The 21,213-nt window shown below is 39.7% G+C and overlaps 1 protein-coding gene across 1 annotated transcript in view; it reads left to right on the top strand.

Moving 5' to 3' along the window:
- Nucleotides 1-21,213, top strand: part of drosha (drosha ribonuclease III) — a 502,261-nt gene that overhangs the window by 450,182 nt on the left and 30,866 nt on the right. The window contains exons 31-33 of the mRNA XM_057823946.1: nt 4,197-4,338; nt 12,398-12,480; nt 14,603-14,706. Coding sequence (XP_057679929.1) covers nt 4,197-4,338; nt 12,398-12,480; nt 14,603-14,706 — 329 coding nt within the window. The remainder of the gene's footprint in view (nt 1-4,196; nt 4,339-12,397; nt 12,481-14,602; nt 14,707-21,213) is intronic.

Genomic DNA, 21,213 nt, shown 5'->3' with positions numbered 1-21,213 from the left:
GCAAGTCTGTCATTTCGCATCTCTGTTCAATAATAGATGTTCTAACACCGCCATCGTCTGTTATTTGGAATCTAGTTCTACATATACAGTGCTGCTCAAAAGTTTGTGAACCCCCTCAACATTTTGGAATTTTCTATTATTTCAACCTGATTTCCTAATCAATCAATTCAGTAGTTTTTTTTTGTTTTTTTAACAGTTGTGTTGTCGAGACTAAATTAAAAAGAGTTTTCATCAACTGATGTAGGTGCAAAATTGAACTGTTTGGTCACAACCAAAACCGCCATGTCTGGCGAAAAGTCAACACTGCATACCACCAAAAGAACCTTCTCCCAACAGTGAAGCATGGAGGTGGGAATGTCAAGATCTGGGCTTGCTTTTCATCCTCAGGACCTGGACAACTCCACATAGTCCAGGGAATCATGAATTCTGAGGAATATTGTCAAATCCTAGAACATAACCTGACGCCATCTGTTTTGAAGTTAAAGCTTGGCAGAAGGTGGATCATGCAACATGATAATGATCCAAAGCATTCTAGCAATACAACCGAGGAATGGCTGAAAAAGAAGAAGATTCGTGTTCTGGACTGGCCCAGTCAAAGTCCTGACCTAAATCCCATTGAAATGCTGTGGCGGGACCTGAAGCGAGCAGTTCATGCCAGACGCCCATCAAACCTCTCTCAACTGACTGCGTTCTGCAAGGAAGAATGGGCAAAAATCCCCCAAAGTAGATGTGAGAGGCTGATTAGTCACTACAGAAACCGTTTGGTTGAGGTAATCTCTGCAAAAGGAGGCGCAATATCCTATTAACTGAAGGGGTTCACATACTTTTGCACACATGATATCTGAGTTTTTCTTAAATCAACCACTTTTGTTAAATAAAGAATGACAATATAACTATTTCTTTTGTTTCAGTCCATTATTTGGAATGTCAGTATTGTGGATTTGGGTATAACTTAACATTTAATAAGTTTATTTTAGTTTTTTTTTACAAAAAATCTGACCATCGCTGTGGGGTTCACAAACTTTCGAGCAGCACTGTATATGATATCTACTGTAGCCGTATGTTTGTAGCAACTAGCAACTGGGCGTTGTTTGTAGCCGCTGTCGGCCAGAGTCCGGTATGATTGTTTTTTTTGTTTTTTTTAATCTAGCGGCATGAGTTGAACATGATATTTACTCTCGGTCCGTTCCTCATTGCATCCCAAAGAACGCGCTGACTGTGTTTTACTTCCGCTTTACCTGATATAATTCAGTAATCGGAATTTGGATGATTGTGAATCGTTCTCGAATCTTCCATGGCCGAATCGCGAATAATCTAAGAGTCGTAAATTTGGCACGCTTCTAGTATTGACGGTTATCGCAGTTATCGCGATTATCACGATTATCGATGCATCGTACTAGTGCTGCAACGATTAATCGATTAACTCGAGTATTCGATTAGAAAAAAGATTCAAATTAAATTTTGCTGCTTCGATTATTCGTTTGATTCAAGTGGCGCTGCTCCCTGTTAAGATCAACATAAGCTAGGTTTTTTTTTTTGAGCTCGTTTTTTTCAATGCATTCGTAATTTAGTTTAATTGTATATTTAGACATTTTTGTGGGAATATGTGACTGAGCCATTTGTTAAGAGCATTGTAAAAAAAAAAAAAAAAGTTAGTATTATATAGCATTTAAGCTAGCGTACTTTTGCTATATGTTAGTCAATTTTTCTTTTGTTGTACATAGATCTTTTTTTTTTTTAATACCTTTTGAGGCTCCGTTCAGGTATTTTAAAAAAGGTTTATGTTCTGTATCCGATTACTTGATTATTCGAACTAACTAGTTCATCAATTAATCGACTGCTAAAATAATCATGTTTTTTTGCTCCCGAGCCGATCCCGATCGTTTTAGTTTGAGTATCTGCCGATCCCGATATTTCCCGATCCGATTGCTTTTTTTTGCCTCCCGATTCAATTCCAATCATTCCCGATAATTTTTCCCGATCATATACATTTTGGCAATGCATTAAGAAAAAAATGAATAAAACTCGGACGAATATATACATTCAACATACAGTACATAAGTACTGTATTTGTTTAATATGACAAAAAAATCCTCAAGATGGCATTTACAGTATTAACATTCTTTCTGTGAGAGGGATGCACGGATAGAAAGACTTATAATTCTTAAAGGATAAATGTGACTCTGTATATTGTGACTAAATGTTGCCCTCTAGTGGATTTTTATGAGCTTTCAGTAAATGACACTGCAGCCATTTAACTTCTGCCCAAATGCATGATGGGAAGTGCAACCATGATTGTGCGTAATGGTGCCAATTGATATATCTTCTCGGCGTTGGGAAATAAAATAGGGTGTTAAGAAAAAGATCAACAGCTACCTTTCTTCCCCACATTGCTTCCCATGATATTTTTAATCGTTGAGTGAGGGATTTTAAGGCTTTAGCCAATTAAAAAAGGCTACAAAGGCTGCCAACGTTCTCTCTACTCATTTTACGTTGCCTTTTAGGTCTATGTATACGTAATACGGTGCCATTATAGATTGAACGCGACAATGCGTGAGTGGGTAGTGCAGCGCATGCGTTAATTGCGTTAAATATTTTAATGTTATCACCGCCGTTGACACGATAATTTTGACAGCCCTACTTTAAGCCAAAACGAAAGACTCTGGATAAGTGTAAGACATTTTGTCTGTAACGTTAAATACAATTAGAAAACGATTTAATTATATATATATATATATATATATATATATATATATATATATATATTTATATATATATTAGGGCTGTCAAACGATTAACATTTTTAATCGAGTTAATTACAGCTTAAAAATTAATTAATCGTAATTAATCGCAATTAATCGCAATTCAAACCATCTATAAAATATGCCATATTTTTCTGTAAATTATATATATATTCTGTAAAATAATTTGTTGGAATGGAAAGATAAGACACAAGATGGATATATACATTCAACATACGGTACATAAGGACTGTAGTGGGCATTTCACTCTACTGTCATTTAAATCTGTCTATGCTGTCCTCACTCCGAAGCGTCTACTTTTTCCAAAGCTAGACAGCTAGTGAACGACGCCTTAATAATCAGACTTCTTCCTTTTTCATCTGATTTATTTATTAAATAGTCTCAAACCACTGTCCTCTTTAGACCGTAGTGAAACTACAAAAAAAAGTACACAAGCATTGCATTAGCAACAACGTTAGCTTAGCACGCTATACAGGTTCACTAAACATAAACAAAAAGCGTCTCATACAAAAAACAGAACATTTCGCTTACTAACATAATATGTACATTCTTTACAACAACCATACTTACGGACAAATCTTGTCCAAGGATCATATAAGCACAACATTACAACGTAGGCGTCAGCCCGAGACGTCGTGCAGCCATATTGTACTGGAAAGAAAGCAATAAACCATGTCGCAAAGCGACCACAAGAGTTCGCTGTTAGACAGCACAAAAAACCTTGCTGTAAAACTTACCAAAAGGCAGAATACTGTCTGAGCGGGACATGTGCGTTAATTGCGTCAAATATTTTAACGTGATTAATGAAAAAAATTAATTACCGCGCGTTAACGCGATAATTTTGACAGCCTTAATATATATATATATATATATATATATATATATATATTAAAAAAGGTATGTCCGATATTTTTTTGCCGATTCCGATACTTTGAAAATGACGTGATCGGACCCGATCCATCGGGATGCCGATCGGGATGCCGATCGATTGGGACATCTTTAGTTAATACAGTAGCCAAACAAATTTAAGAACTCCAAACTATGTTCCTATAGTTGTAGTGGGGCATGGTGTGAAATCAGACGGAGGAAGCTTAATCGTATTAGCTGGAATACTCAAAAATGGAGAAGGTAAAAACCACAGAATGGAAGAGGGAAAAAAACCTCCAAACTATTGTGTGAAATTAGACAGGGAAGAAACTAATAGTATTACATGGAATTTATAGGATGTAAAAGTGAAAACTAGAAGGTGGAAAAGGGAAAAAACCCAACTCCCAAATTATGTGGTTGGAGAACACAGTGTGAGATTCCAGAAAAACAATTTTAGTGCATAAGCAACAGAAGTAAACAATACAAAAAATCTTAAGGAGTGGAATTGTGAGGAAGTGCTACTACTAGTTCGAGTTAACATATTCTGTTCTTGTCTTTTTTTGGTAGCTTCTGCGCAGCTCGTTGGTCAACAACCGCACGCAGGCCAAAGTAGCAGAGGAGTTGGGCATGCAGGAGTTCGCCATCACTAACGACAAAACCAAACGACCCGTGGCGCTCCGGACGAAGACTTTAGCCGACCTGCTGGAGTGTACGTAAAGTTTTTATTTATTTATTTTTCTTCATAACGTTCCTGAACGCATCACCATCCTCTATAACTTATATCTCATCGATGGATTGAGCGCCGCTCCACACATTTGGAAGCAATAAAAAGAACTTTCCGCCCCACTCAACTTTCCCCATCGTGTCTGGAAGGCTTTAACGCGTCTGCATTCAATAGCTTTTAATTAAATAGCTCGTTACTGCTCAATATTTTCTTTTCCAATCCGCCGTTCCTCAAGTGTGACTCAAAATGATTTGGCTGGCACAATAAACAAGACGCGGCGAGTGATTCACGGACAAACAAGTGCCCAATTTAGGCTGCTGAAGAGACGCGTCGTTAAATCTTCATTTTTACCACCAGCGGGTGGGATTGACGTCACGTAAACACTGTCATCAGTTGCTTTTAATACAGCCTTAAGTTACTTTCCTTTACAATTGTACAAAATACTGTGTGAGAGGTGCAATCACGCTAATGATGTGTTGTGGCTAAAAATACTTTGTCTTGATTGTGTTCATTTGCTGATAGGCTCGTATTTTTCCCAGTGCAAATATTTAACGCTCACCATACAAAATTAGCATTCATTGCGATTAAAGTGCATGTGACACGAAAAAGCATGTTTATTTCATAATACACGCTGTATTTTACGCTCCTGAATGATATGGACCGCTTGGATGTGTGTGGAAGCTATCGCTATATTTATTCAGTTTTTTTAATCCCGCGCCATGAAAATGAGTGACTTCCGGCTTCGGTCTTGCATTGAGGAGGAGGGCGCTGTGACGTGTACGGTAGAAGGCGTCCTCTTCACTATACAGCGTACTGTTGTGTATGAGGACCAAGGATTCAGCTGATTTTGCGGATTAATACGTTTATTTTTCGCATCTTGCCAGCCAAATGGCTGCAGAAAAATCTTGCTTTATGAGGGAGAGGCGTGTGCGCCTTTTTGGGGTTTCAAAAGGTTCCCATTCACTATGGATATTGGCCAAGCCCTACTACTGTGGGACCATTGGACTTATGAGGAAGTGAGTAAACATCTTGTTTTGGATTATGTCAAATATTAATACAGCGATTACAAAGTAAACACTACAAACTTTCTTTAAATCAAGGACTACTTACGTTTGATCATTGATATGCATATAAAAAGCTCTCCTTGTGCACATTAGCTGCACCTTAGCTGCACAACAACTGCTGCCGCCCTCCTCCGGGGAACGAACTGTAAATTGCTCTCCGCCGGGCGGTTTGCCGATCCGCGAAGACAGTCGACAACCCAGTCGACTTGTCAAATAATCCGGGCTAGTTATGTGTGATTTTCCGCTTCGAAGACTTTGAAACATCACTCGGTTCGGGTTAGCATGTCGGCTAGCTGTCACGCCTCTTGGTTTGTTTACATTCTCCGAAGCCGGGGAAGGGAAATGACATATGTCCGATTTAGGTGTCATAAAATATCGTTCGGGAGGTGCGACAGTAAAGATGAAGTCGACAGTTTTGACCATTTTGGAGTAATTTTGCCATGTCGTCCTGAATAAATGCATTTTTATTATTTCATATTCCATTTAACACAAGACTGTTATTTGTCATGAACATGCCATTTATTTAGCTATTGGGGAAAATACTTTGATAAAAAGAATATCCTGTAAAAATATTGAAGTAAAGAGACAGAAACAATTACATTTTGCAGCTCTCTTTGTCGCGTTTTCCTCGTTGTGAATAGTTCCCCCTTGACGGACTGACTGGTCCTTCTCAAGCCATTTATATAGCTATTGGGAAAAAAATACTTGGATAAAAAGAAAATCCTGTAAAAATATTGGAGCGGAGAGACTGAAACAATGACATTTTGCAAATCTCTCTTCGTCGTGTTTTCCTCGTTCTGAATAATTACCCCTCAATGGGCTGAATAGTAAAACCGATGAGCTCAGTCTCCCGCTGACGTCATCCACCTGTTGGGGACACTAGAGCCCTATAATGGTAGGCATGGCTAATCGGCAGATTAAAAGACTAATTTCTCGTCATCTGCGCTGTGCTAAATTGTTGTATATAGTCGAATGGTCTCAAAATATGATTCTAATTCACATAATAATGCTATTTAAGACTTTTTTTTCTCCTGTCGTATGCTCTTTAAGGCATAGATTTTACCATCAGTTGACAGGGCACGTGGCTCGGGGCCGATCCGTAAGGGGCCAATTTTCAAAACCAGAGCTACTAGCAACCTAAAATAGTCACCTCTATTTTCAGGATCACTAGCAATATTTAACTTATTATAAGTTTTTGCCCGAAATAGCCACTTACAGTGCCCTCCGTAATTATTGGCACCCCAGAAAAAGATGTGTTTTTTAGCTTCTAATATTTTTTTTATTCAAATAATATGGGACATTAATGGAAAAAAAGAGAAAAATCCAACCTTCAATACAAGTGCATTCATTCAGTGGGGAAAAAATCCCACATAAAGAAAAAATTATTTCTTTACTTCAGGCTTTTTGGCATTTCCTTCTCCCCAGTCTTCCTCCAAACTCTGGCACCTTGATTTCCGAATGACATGCAAAATTTGCTTTCATCTGAAAAAAGTACTTTGGACCACTGAGCAACAGTCCAGTGCTGCTTCTCTGTAGCCCAGGTCAGGTGCTTCTGACGCTGTTTCAGGTTTAAAAGTGGCTTGACCTGGGGAATGCGGCACCTATAGTCCATTTTCAGCACGCGCCTGTGCACGGGGGCTCTGGATGTTTCTATTCCAGACTCAGTCCACTGTTTCAGCAGGTCCCCCAAGGTTTGGAATCTGCCGTTCTCCACAATCTTTCCCAGGGTGCGGTCACCTCTTCTGGGTGTGCAGCGTTTCCTACCACACTTTTTCCTTCCCACTGAGGTGCCTTGATACAGCACTCTGGGAACAGCCTATTCGCCCAGAAATTTCTTTCTGTGCCTCTTGTTTGAGTGTGTCAGTGATGGCCTTCTGGACAGCAGTCAGGTCGGCAGTCTTGCCCATGATTGCGGTTTTGAGTAATGAACCAGGCTGGGAGTTTTTAAAAGCCTCAAGAATCTTCCGCAGGGGTTTTGAGTTAATTCGTTTATTCAGATGATTAGGTTAGTGGCTTCTTTAGAGTACCTTTTCATGATATGCTAATTTTTTGAGATAGGGATTTTTGTTTTTTCTTGCCTTTTTTGCCAAAATCATCAATATTAAAACAATAAAACAAACTTTTGTGTTTCTTTTCTTCTGTCCCCCCATAATCCCTTCCTGTTCGCTGCTTTGTCATAATAAAAAGGTATTTTGAATGATCACAATGGGAGTATGTCAGACTCTCAATGTGAAACATTAAAACTGTTCAGACTATCCGGGCACTTAGAATTCCATTCTCTTTGTCAAACAGCTGAACAGGACAGGTTAAAAAAAAAAAAAAAAAAATTAAAACAATAAAAGGCTTGAACTACTTAAGTTTTGTGTAATCTAAAATATATGAAAGTCTAATGTTTATCAGTACATTACAGAAAATAATGAACTTTATCACAATTTGCTATTTTTTTGAGAAGGACCAGTATGCTGTATATCATAGTAAAAAAATATTATGATAATCCTGTAAATCTCTTAATGTTTTTCTCCCAATAATATACTACACAGGTAGCTAGGGATGGGAATTGATACAATTTTTACGATTCCGATTCCATTATCGATAATGCTTAACGATTCGATTCTTTATCGATTCTCTTATCGATTCTAATTTCGGGAAAAAGAAGAACAAACATATTGATTGGCATCACGTTTGTTTAATCAGAAGTCACAACCTTACAAACTCACAACGAGGTCAAAAGAGGCCCAAAGCCTCAATGTTAACTGTGGCAATAAGTGGCAAATGCACAAGAATGTGTAACATTTTACTGAAACATTTTTCTAATAGAAATAAAAAATATTGGTATATTTTGGCATATAGGTCGTTGTTCTGCCTTCGGCAATGTCCCCAAACTTTTTCCTGTGAGGGCCAAATAACTTTTCCCTTCTCTGATGAGAGGCCGGGGTCAGTTTGTAACAGAAAAAGTGTGACGATTGCAGGAGTGCGTAAATGTAAAAAAATTATTGTTTTTCAGAAAGCCACAATCAAATAACCCTCTGTGGATTCTTCACGGAACAAAAGTAAATAAAATAAAAATAATAATATAATAATAATAAATAATTATAGCACTATTAATTAAATAGATAATAACCAAATAACCCTCTCTGAGTTATTCACTGAAAAAGGCCAGGAAATAAATAACACTACTGAGGGAGAAAAAAACAAAAAAAATTCAAAATGCTCCCTGGAATTGTTCAGGGGGCCGGACCAAATATGGAGCCGTGGGCCGTAGTTTGGGGACCCCTGTTTTTATTTACCAGTATATTGAAATGCATGCCTTTTAGTTTTTATGGCGCTTTCACGCTCAAGTGGTGGCGCCCTTGCGCTTCCTCACGCAAAGAAGAGCGCGAAGAAAAAGAAATGCCGCATCCAAGCCAATGAGCGAGTTAGTGAGAAAGGGAAACTCTGCCACGAGCCTATGTTCTTTGTTAATGTTTGTAAAATATCCACAGAGCCAACGCCTGTATGTATCATCTTCTGTGTTGTTGTTGTGTGTTTCCACTCGCGATCGGACACTTAAATCCAGTTGTGTAGTGGTTTAAACGATGTGCTAATGCTAGCGAACGCATGCTAACTGTTTGTTATGACTGTGTTAGCAGCTAATCATCGCTGATTTACGTTGATGCGAACCTGTTTGTTATTGGGGATGAAATTGATTTGTTTCATTTCTATTTTTAGTTTCAAGTGATGGTTGAATAAAGTCAGCAAATTATACCAACGTCTTCTGCATCGTCATTTGGGAGTTTAGCTAGCTGTATAGCCAGGACTGAGCTTTAGCGTCTCGGTGAGGACAGTGCAGTCTATTCCCTCCCGATGCAGTTATTTCCATCTCGCAATGACTGCAAGTCGCTTTGTTGTAATTTTTCTTCGTGAAGTGAAGACACTTTCGAGCGTTCGAACTTACGTCATTGTTATGTTTACGGCGGCAACGCTCGTGCTAAACTATCGTAACCTTTCATTTTCACCCTTTTTCCTGGTGAAGTGTAGCCAAACTTTGGAGCGAGTGGTTCTTGGTGCCATGCTAGTTTGATGCGTCTGGACAACAAGACACGTCACGACGCAATATGCTTCTTTAGGGATCGTTAAAGGGATCATTAAGGCTTTTTCATTGTGATGTCAAGGCCTCGAAACACTCGGAACCGGTTCTGAATTGGAATCGAAATCCGATTCCCATCCCTACAGGTAGCACTGCAAAAATACCACTTTTGCATATTTAGCCTGCGTTTCCCAATGCTCTTAAATATTCAGTACGTATATACATTCTGATCTTGAATAGGTAGTGCAGCAAAGAGCTCAAAAGAGATAGCCCGTCATCATCAAGTGCCGCAGCACGCTGCGAATCAATCTCTCGGCAGGTGCGGCCGGAGCCAAAGTAGCCATCGGTGTTGCAGGAAAAGATAAAAACAAAACACCTCCCGTCGTCTGCCTTTCAGATCGCGCTGTCGTAATTGGCGGTGCGGGAAGGAGGCTCTGGGGTCAATTCGCAAAAAGGAGCGCGGGTGGATGGCGGCGCCCCGCGGCTACTGCGGCTCCGCCTCAAATACTACCCATCATTCCTCTCTGCGCCTTCTATTTCAAATAGGCTGCGCTTAGACTTCTCTCTTATAGCTTCTTTTCATTTTTTGACTTTTGAAAACTTGTCTCCTAACGTTGGCTGCCATTAACGGCTGTAGATGTCGGATCCGTTTGAACTGGGAAAGTTGTCAGTGAAGGTTAATTCACGGCCAGCCCTCTCAGTTCAAACCGATTGGACGTCTGTTGCCATAAATGGCAGCCATGAGTTCAATGTCAACATAATTAAAGACATTAAAAACAGAATTGGAAGTTTTATCTTGACTCTGCTTATAGATGCATTCTCAAACACAACTTTCATATATATACTGTATGAAGTTGAAATCGCACAAGTCGAGTACATCGTAACCCGGGGACTACCTCTGTATAATTGCAGGGATAGCCTAAAGTACTTGAATTCTTGAAGATGTTCACATGGCACGATGTTTACATGAAAAGTACTTTCCTGTTATTCTAATGTCAAATTTCATCACAATACTGTTGCTTCATCTATTCTTTCGCAATAAAAGTGTAAAAATTTGCATAAGAAAATTTAATAATGCGAGCATTGAACTTCATTTAAATGCCTAAAGCATGTTTATTGAATCACATATAGAACATAATAGCTCCAGAAGTGCCGGAATTTCCTAGACTCAGACATCTCTTATAAAGTTGAATAAAAGGTTAAATAAATAGCTCTCTGAATTTTTTTCCATAGAAAAGAAAGCCCTGATGACCTCGTCTAAGTATCCTTGAGCAAGATACTAAACCCTGTTGCTCCTGGTTAGGGCTGCAGCTATCGAATATGTTAATAATCGACTGAAAATTCTATCGATTAATCGTGTAATCGGATAAAACATTTTTTTAGGTAAAGAGCAATTATAAATATACATGAGAAAAAAAAGACATTTAATCCAATATTGAACCATTTTCGGTCAATCAATGTCTTTGTTTTCGATGTACATTGTTGAAAACAGCCAAAAATTGCATCTCAGATGTGAGTAGAAAAAAAAATTCACTGCTTTCACTCAAAAAACCTCTAGATCTTATTAAAAAAACAACAACTTATTTCTTACCTAAAAATGTAATACGCTTGATAACACACATCACTTGAAAGCTACGTGTTTTTCCCATGTTTCAATTGAATTTCCATTTGTGTCAAGCTATTTTTAAGTTCCAGTTAAGTTTTAAGTTTAAACTGTACGTACTGATAGGATTTTGAGTTTTTGCAGTGTTCAAAATAAATATATGATACCTGCTGTATTGGACCACATTAGGGACTAGTTAAACCAGCTAAAACTGACTCTTGCTGAAAGACCCAGTGACGACCCATCTTCAGCTTTCAGGCAGAGGGCAACAGATTTTGATTTAAAATGTCCTAGTATTTCAAAGCATTCATGATGCCATGCACCCTAACAAGCTTCCCAGGGCCTTTGGAAGCGAAACAGCCCCACAGCATCACTGACCCATCCCCATACTTCACAGTGGGTATGAGGTGCTTTTCAGCATGCACATCTTTCGTGGCATGCCTGACCCATTTAGAGTGTTAGTTGCCAAAAAGCTCAATCTTGGTCTCATCTGACCAAAGCACACGGTCCCAGTTGAAGCCTGGGACCGTATGGGGGGACAGTATGGGGGTGGGTCAGTGATGCTGTGGGGCTGTTTCGCTTCCAAAGGCCCTGGGAACCTTGTTAGGGTGCATGGCATCATGAATGCTTTGAAATACCAGGACATTTTAAATCAAAATCTGTTGCCCTTTGCCCGAAAGCTGAAGATGGGTTGTCACTGGGTCTTTCTGCAAGACATATGGCCAAATCTACTCAGAAATGGTTCACCAGACACAAAATCAAGCTCCTCCCATTGCCATTTGATGGCAAAAGGGGGTTGTACAAAGTAATAACACCAGGGGTGCTAAAAATTGTGGCACACATTATTTGATGTCAAATAATTATTTGTTTTTGTGGGATTTTTTTATCCACTGAATAAATGCGCTTGCATTGAAGGTTGATTTTCTCTTTTTTCCCATTAAGGTCCCATATTATTTGAATTTTAAAAATTATTAGAAGCTAAAAAACACATCTTAACCAGAGGTGCCAATAATCATGTAGGGCACTGTATCTAATTACTACAGCAGCTAACAAATCTGGAAAATTCCAACGTTTCACTACCATTCATGCAATATTCACTCTATTAAGCCAAAACGCAGTTAACCTTGTTTGAGACACTTGAAATCCTGCCAACATATTTGCAGGTCAGAAAATTCATCATTTGTGTCTTATCTGTTTCTTCAGACGTTTGTAATTCAGTACCACATTGGGATAATAGCGCAATTATTCCGATAATAAGTTTCATAATGTGTATTGTTAAACCACTTAACATTTTTTCACACTGTTTTCCAGCTTTCATTGCGGCGCTCTACATTGATAAGGACCTGGAATTCGTGCACACCTTCATGAACGTCTGCTTCTTCCCCCGACTGAAGGTGAGCGCCTATTGATAGCCTCGGCCGCCGGCTCCTGATCAATGAGCCGCTGAGAGAGACCAATTGGAGGAAAGGGGTGCTAAGGTGGGGGGTTAATGGTGCTTGCTTAATGGCGCGAGCATTGATGCAAAGGCTCCGTGCGGCGCCAGAATCGCTATTTTAGTCGTCCTCGATGGGAATCGCAACGCTGTCGTGGAGTTGCTATCGGCTTGTTAGCGGGCTTTTCTGACATTGATTCGTGAAGACGACTTCCATGTGTGGCGGAAGATGAACCCCCGTCTCAGATGGATTTTGATACTTTGATGAGCTATGGAATCAGATTAGAATTGGCAAACTAACCTTCAAATTTGAGGAAAGTTAAGATTATACAGTTTGAGAAAAAGACGATCAGTGTATCATTCGTTCGTTCCAAATCTGTTTTAAAACCCAAAAACGGATAACGACTTAGCGATCCCTCATTTTTTGCGGTTAATGGGGACCAGAACTCGCCGCGATAAGTGGAAAAACTGTGAGTGTTCAATGTATTTATTCAGATTTAGCATTGGAAAGAGATACATACAAGACGTTTTTTCACTTTTTCCCCAAAGTATAATTAAAAAAAAAAAAGTTATGTGTATATATTTTAATACATGGTTTTTAAGCACTGCAAATGTAATAATTATGCAAGTTTTAGACATGTAACTGTCTGTTAACTGTCCGAATTATTTTTAAACAAGAACTAAGTAGAAAAATGCTTGGCTTTATTAAATGCTTCATTGAGTGAGTCCACTCAAATCAACTCAAGCTGCTCACTTACACATAATGAGGTGCCACAGTAACTGTTTGACAGGTTAAACGACGATTGATGCATGCAGCACTGTTAAGCTTCGGCTTCCCAGCATCTCTGGCAAGATCTAACCTTAACGTCTGCCAATCATCGTAAACTTTAATAAGCAAACTCCAGTGCACGGCCTGACCAAGAAAAGCAGCTGGAGACAGAGAGAAAGACTCTGTGATCGGATTGGGACAGCTCTATAAAATACTGCATTTATTCATTTATTTATTTATTTTTTTATTTGGGGAAAAAAAATCACCGATGGACTGAGGGCGCGAAGTTTGAAGTGCGAAGTAGCGAGGGATCACTGTAGTTCATTCGCCCATCCCAGTCAAAACGGATTGGCCGTCAACAGCAGCCAATGAGTTAAATGACTTTGCTTTACCAAATGCCGAAAGCGTGACAATTTCAAAGCACCTTTTTCGTGCTAACGAGCGGCCACGGCTCGGTTTCGCCCCTGGCCCGAAAATCCTAAACGCGGGCTAATGGCCTCGGTGTCGCAAAGCCATCCGCGCGACGCCTAGCGTGCCGCGGCGGGACGAAGCCGTATCTATCTGCGGCGGCCTCCCTTGTGAAGCGTCCGCCGTGGTCTGATGTGCCGGCCTAATTGCCGTCTCGGTGAGCCTCTCCGGGGACGAACCCGGCTCCGCGCGGCAGTCGCCTCATTTCCACTTCCAAGAGAAAAAGTTGCGATCGGGCCTGCGCGCGGCCTCACTTTTCATCCAATTTGGGCGGAAACAGAGAAGCAATGAAGAGCCCTCCCTTATAATGACTTCTCCCTTTTTTCGCCGCACTCTGTGATTACGTGCGGATAGCCGACGTATGCCAAACAGCTACGTTTCTAACTTCTATAAGCTAGCTAGCGCCCCGAGAGATGAGGAAGCGGGGAAAAAGGGAAACAAAGTGCGCTGCGGCAGAGTCTGAGAGGTCGGGAGCAATAAAGCGAGAGAGCAGGCAGCAGAAGCACTCTTTGTAGAAAATTAATAGGAGCAGACAGTTCTGGATTCAAAGTCGCTCCTTTTTATGACAAGGCTGCTTCCTTGTTAATGGAAGAGCTTTTAGAAGTCCCTCCTGGATAAGGGAAATGTATCAGGGCGGCACACCTGGGGGACTCCTGGCCGCTTCGTATTTCTGGACGCGGATTGGCTTTTGTCTTAAGTAGCCTGTGATTTGTCCAGATGGAGAGTGCTCGGATGGCAGAGGTTCACAGAAGCAGAAATGAAATAAAAGCCCAGATTTGTCATTTCTCGTGTGTCTGAAATGGAGGACGTCGAGATGACTCGTTCCATTTTTGACCTTGTGTTGCAGGAGTTTATCCTCAACCAGGATTGGAACGACCCCAAGTCACAGTTGCAGCAGTGCTGCCTGACGCTGAGGACAGAGGGCAAGGAGCCTGATATTCCACTCTACAAGTAAGATGTTTGGCATTGATGGGGCTAGATGTCCAATCCGTTTTAACTGGGAGGGGGCGTCCATTTGCCCCTCACAGTCAAAACGGGTTGGACGTCTAGCGCCGTCAATAGCAGCCAATGTTAGATTATTATTTTACTTTAAAGTTGACAGTAAGAAGGTTGTTGATATGTATTGTAACAAGTTTGAATAATCTGGCATGCCAGATTCATTGTTCCGTATTTCTTCTTTGAATATAGTCCACATATACAGTGGGGCAAATAAGTATTTAGTCAACCACCAATTGTGGAAGTTCTCCTACTTGAAAAGATTAGAGAGGCCTGTAATTGTCAACATGGGTAAACCTCAACCATGAGAGACGGAATGTGGAAAAAAAAAACAGAAAATCACATTGTTTGATTTTTAAAGAATTTATTTCCAATTTAGAGTGGAAAATAAGTATTTAGTCACCTAAGAAATCAATGGTAGGAGCAATTATTAGAAAATGGAAGACATACAAGACCACTGATAATCTCCCTCGATCTGGGGATCCATGCAAGATCTCACCCCGTGGCGTCAAAATGATAACAAGAACGGTGAGCAAAAATCCCAGAACCACACAGCGGGACCTAGTGAATGACCTACAGAGAGCTGGGACCACAGTAACAAAGGCTACGATCATTAACACAATGTGCCGCCAGGGACTGAAATCCTGCACTGCCAGACGTGTCCCCCTGCTGAAGCCAGTACACGTCCAAGCCCGTCTGCGGTTCGCTAGAGAGCGTTTGGATGATCCATTTGAGGACTGGGAGAATGTTTTATGGTCAGATGAAACCAGAATAGAGCTTTTTGGTAGAAACACATGTTCTCGAGTTTGGAGGAGAAAGAATACTCAATTGCATCCGAAGACCACCATACCCACTGTGAAGCATGGGGGTGGAAACATCATGCTTTGGGGTTGTTTTTCTGCAAAGGGACCAGGACGACTGATTTGTGAAAGAACGAATGGGGCCATGTATCAAGAGATTTTGAGTGAAAATCTCCTTCCATCAGCAAGGGCATTGAAGATGAGACGTGGCTGGGTCTTTCAGCATGACAATGATCCCAAACACACAGCCGGGGCAACAAAGGAGTGGCTTCGTGACAAGCATTTCAAGGTCCTGGAGTGGCCGAGCCAGTCTCCAGATCTCAACCCCATAGAAAATCTGTGGAGGGAGTTGAAAGTCTGTGTTGCCCAATGACCGCCTCAAAACATCACTGCTCTAGAGGAGATCTGCATGGAGGAACGGGCCAAAATAGCAGCATAAATGTGTGAAAAGCTTGTGAAGAGTTACAGAAAACGTTTGGCCTCCGTTATTGCTAACAAAGGGTACAAAACAAAGTATTGAGATGAACTTTGGTATTGACCAAATACTTATTTTCCACCATGATTTGCAAATCAATTTTTAAAAAATCAAACAATGTGATTTTATGTTTTTTTTCCCCCCCACATTCTGTCTCTCATGGTTGAGGTTTACTCATGTTGACAATTACAGGCCTCTCTAATGTTTTCAAGTGGGAGAACTTGCACAATTAGTGGTTGACTAAATACTTATTTGCCCCACTGTAACTCTGTGATGTATCCAATTGAGACTTTTTTCATGGAAGGTGCCTTGCAAAAATATATGGCTGTTGATTGGGCGACGGTAGTTATAGGGACTAACCTTGGCCAGGCAGTTGTGTTCGCACATGAGTACTGCACCTGACACGAACTGCTGTGACATTCTAGTCTGCGCCAGTGACGCATTATTTACTCGCCACACCCACCTCTGGCAAAATAAAACCACAAAAACTAAGCTGAACGGAAAACAACGAAATGGAGACCTCCGAGGAAGCCGCTGCAATTCTTGCATGTTTGAAAGGAATAGTTTGCATCAGCAAGCAAAACCAGGATCCAACTTTGTGATGATAATACACACTCAGCAGGAAAAGCAGTACATTATTTTGAATTAAACCTACCTAGAAACCACGAACTGTATGTAAAAAAAAAATGTTTTCCGCACGTTTAACATCCTCTAGAATTACTGACCTGAAATGCCAAGTGGCTCTGCTTTAGACTGGCCAATGTTTTAAAAGGGCGCTCGCCATTCTGAAGCTAATGCTAACGCGAATACTAGAATTGCATTTAGCATCAGATGATCACTTAGCACAGACCTTTAAAGGCTAAAACAGCATTGCTTTTTCTCTCTTCCCAAGATTAAATATTTCAGGCGGAAAACACAGACAAGACTGAAAAAGCAGTTTCTGCTCTTGCACCCCTCTTTAAAATAAACTGCTGTATTTTAAGCCAAAAAACTGTTGTTTGATAGAACAATATGTCCATATGCTGCCATAGCAGACTTTTATAATAATAGTATAATAGAATAATAAATATAATTCTTTTAATGGCTAGGTCGAAACAAAAGCGGTTGCGCAACGTAGAGCAGGGCGGTAAACTGAAAATTTACCGTTACCGAAATTCTTCACGATGACCGACGTAATTTTGACCATGTCGGTAAATTCGGTAATTTAATAAAAGAAGAAAATATAGTCTTTTCATCCCGCTTTGACTCTGTGTTGTTCGACTATGTTCATTCCCCTTTAAGAAAGCAGACAGTGTGCTTACGTTTGGAGTCACATGGTTTTCAGGAAGCCAATCAAACAGAAGCCCGGTAGGCTAACGCTAGCAGCTAACGCTAGCGGCTAACGCTACAAGCAAACGGGATGAAGTCGGGCTTAAGTTAGCTTCGCCAAACTTTCACCCGACATTAAGTAAACTCTTGACGGGTTCCAGATAGGGATGGAAAAACCGAGGCTTTCTGAAACAATGAACCACTTTTAAGACAATTGCCCTAAATTGAATCACTGTTTGACACACTGCAAGAGCCCCATCTACTGGATAAACAGTGCACGTTTCTTTTTAGAAGTAAAGTTGACAAATTGCCTCAGCATTACATATCTTCAATAGAATTAAGTGGATGTCGTCTATTTCAACCAGGAGATCGTGTCGTCATTGAGTGTGATTTACACAATTAAAGTTGACCTCTTTAAGCCTGTGTCATTGCTTTTGTCTGTGAAGATGTGTTCAAAGCAGTATTTGTAATACACGACAGTGCTAGTCTTGTAAGTGGCTCGTCCTAGATGACGGGGAGTAACTATATTGTTTATTTTTTGTAAAAATTACAGTACAGTAAGCACAGTGCTTGGGAACAGGAATATTATTTATTGCATACTGTAAGGATTTCCAAAATCATAAGATGTAAATAATTGAGCCGAATAAAAGAAAGGAAAGGTTTGTGAAACATTTTATTTTTTAATTAAGTATAATTTCTGGGGGGCGGGTGGATGTGTCGTATTTGTATCTATTCTAAATATCTAAACGTATGCCACTATCTAGTGTATAACAATGCAGAATAAATTTAATGAAATTCAAGTGATGATATTTTTCAAGTCATACAAGCTGTTATAAATGTTCACACAAGAATTCTTATTGTTTACAAGATTTTTTTTTAATACTTAATGTTTAGACTGCATGTGCAATTGTTAAATTGAAAGCTGGTAAATAAATTTAACGAGAAACTGTTCATTTGTATTCCATGCATTGATTCAAATTTTCAAATTATATAACGGTTTGCTTGGGCGAATTTATCGTCATTTATCGTTATCGAGGTGAATCTGCTCAATTTATCGTGATACGTACTTAAGGCCATATCGCCCAGCCCTAGCGCGACGTCTGTAAACGGGGGGTTTTCAGGGTAAAACGGACAAATTAAAAATAGTTCGGAGTCTTAGTGCGCCATGAATCTGCTATGGCAGCATAAAGACATATTGTTCTATCAAACAACAGTTTTTTTTGGCTTAAAATACAGCAGTTTATTTTAAAGAGGGGTGCAAGAGCAGAAACTGCTTTTTCAGTCTTGTCTGTGTTTTCCGCCATATACAAGCAGCTATGCTTCCTGGTCACATCTGGAGCTCCTGCATCTTTCTCCTGATTGGCTCGGTCATCAGATGGCCGCGAAGTGGTTAGAGACTTGAGGTAGGTAAGACAGTACTGTATGATGAATCAATGGATTGGACAGGACTGTCTTGCTTGCACGGCTAAAGTTTGAGCGTTTTAAATGTCAAAGTTACAATACTGCTATTATATAGCTATATATTTTTTTAAATGAACTCTGGTTCAATGGCAGCCTATGCGTTAAAATTCACATTAGTCACAGCGGAATTGCTGTCATCCTTCCTCGCAGTGGTGGTTTCTCCTCCCACATGCTAGCCGGCAAACAGGTCCGGTTTACAGAACCCCTGCGTGCTGAACTTGCCGTGTAAAGGTCCCCGTTGTTGTGATAAATAAACGCTCCCCGGGGAGACGCGCGCTCTTTGACAAAAAGGTCAAGGCAAAAGCGTCATTTGACAAAAGACGCGCTAGCATCAGGATGGATATGTTGCCATGGCGACTGACAAACACGCTTTACAGCGGAAGGGTCAGGATGCGTTTCATCGGCGATGAGGCTGTCGAGATTTAGGTAGGATTGTAAAAAAATAAATATTAGGGTTTTTGTTTTTTGTCCGCCATTGACGGTGAGAATGGTCAAATATGTCTCTCACTGTCAATTGCAACGATTGTGGTAAGATTGCAGTGCTTTCCAGAAGTGTTAGAATGTTAATAACAGTATATACATGGCGGAAAACACTCAGGTGACTTGAAGATCCTCTCTGAGACCAATTTGGCCAATTTTCAAAATTGGCCTATTTTAATCTGTGCAAAGAAAAAACATTTCCAGGGGAATTTAAGGGGTTAAATTCCAATACTATAATATTTTAATTTTTGCAGTGGGCTTTTAAAATATTTTTTTCAATTATGATTAAAGAATGTGAATGCAAGATACTGAGAATAAAAGGTTCCACATGCATATAGGGAACATATAAATGTGAGTACATAACACTATTTATTGTATTTAGCCTTGAAGCCTAGGCTTTATGATTTAAGAATCTAATGTATCTAATACATCGATATCATACCATAATAAGCAATCCAAACGGCAACAAGGGTCAAAAAGATCATGGACAGCACGCTAGTCAGTTAGCCTGCAGTGTCCATAATTCTCGCGTTAGCGTTCGACTGCAACGTATGTCGTTTTGTGTCTTTCCGGTAACTCAAGGTGAGAGCAAGAGAGAGCATAATTATAGACACCATGATTTTAACGAGATATTATCACGAACGTCCCTTGTTTCGAGCCCAAAAAATTCTGTGTAGCATGTATCACTGAGTGTGAAAACACTGCTGTGAATGGCCACAGCTGGACTTTGTGGGGGTTTTATGGGTGAAACACGGTAATATAAGAAGGGTCGCGATGCAGAAATCACGGACATCAAGGAGTGGTCGAGATGTTCTTTTCAAATATGTACCCTTTTAACCGTTTTTTTGTTTTTTTTGTTTCTTGAAAATTTTCTTTGTTTGAATCGATTATTTATCATCTAAAATATCTGGGAAAATGCAACAGTAACAAAAAAATACAATTAAGTAATAGTTATAAGGTAGATATCCGTGACTATACACAGTCACTATTGTTTTCATAGTGACGTAATTTGTTTAAAAGTTTAAAATATGCGAGGGAATACTTTTCTTTTTAAAGTCGTTCTTTTTACTAAATATTAGACATCAATTAATGACTCTAAGCTTAAAATGATAGACATTTCGAATAATATAATTGCTTACCTTCTTTTTATGGCTGGGTTGAAACAAAAGCAGTTGCGCGGTGTCTGTAAACGGGTGTCTCTAGTGTAAAACGGACAAGATAAAAATAGTCCGGGGGCATAATACGCCATGAAACTGTTAGGGCAGCATATAAACATATTGTTCTATCAAACAAAACTGTTCTATTGGCTTAAAATACAGCAGTGAATTTTAGGGTAAAATGGACAAAATAAAAATAGTCCGGGGGCATAATGCGCCTTGAAACTTTTTCATTGCCCTTGACAGCAACAGACTTTAAGTTCATTTGAACTGAGATGGCTAGAGGAAAGACAGGACAGAGTAGGGTATGACGGAGAAGTTTTTTTTTCTCTAAAATCACATAAATAGAAGTTAATGTGAAAGTCAATTCGCCCATCCCAATCAAATTTGAGTTAAATAGACAAATCCGTGATCAGGTTATCAAAAAATTATTTTTCTGACCTCTGTGACCTTTGACCTCATGACCCCAAATGTTAATCACCTATTCCGTTTCCTACATACAGTGGTACATCTACATACAAAGTTATTTCGTTCCAGGACCTTGTTTCTAAGTCAAAATGGTCGTATGTTGACCAGGATCTTCCCATAAGAATACGTTATAATTCCATTAATTCGTTCCACAGCCCGAAAACCTGCACTAAATCCTTAATGAATACTGCTGGTACTATTGCAAATAGCAATTACACAGAGCAAAACAAATCCATTATCAATTATAAAAATCGGAATAATATAATAATAGTAGGGCTGTCAAACGATTAAAATTTTTAATCGAGTTAATTAC

Source organism: Corythoichthys intestinalis, chromosome 20 (assembly GCF_030265065.1).
Source record: "Corythoichthys intestinalis isolate RoL2023-P3 chromosome 20, ASM3026506v1, whole genome shotgun sequence".
NCBI classification, from domain to species: Eukaryota; Metazoa; Chordata; class Actinopteri; order Syngnathiformes; family Syngnathidae; genus Corythoichthys; species Corythoichthys intestinalis.
This window is presented reverse-complemented; position numbering and strand designations above follow the sequence as displayed.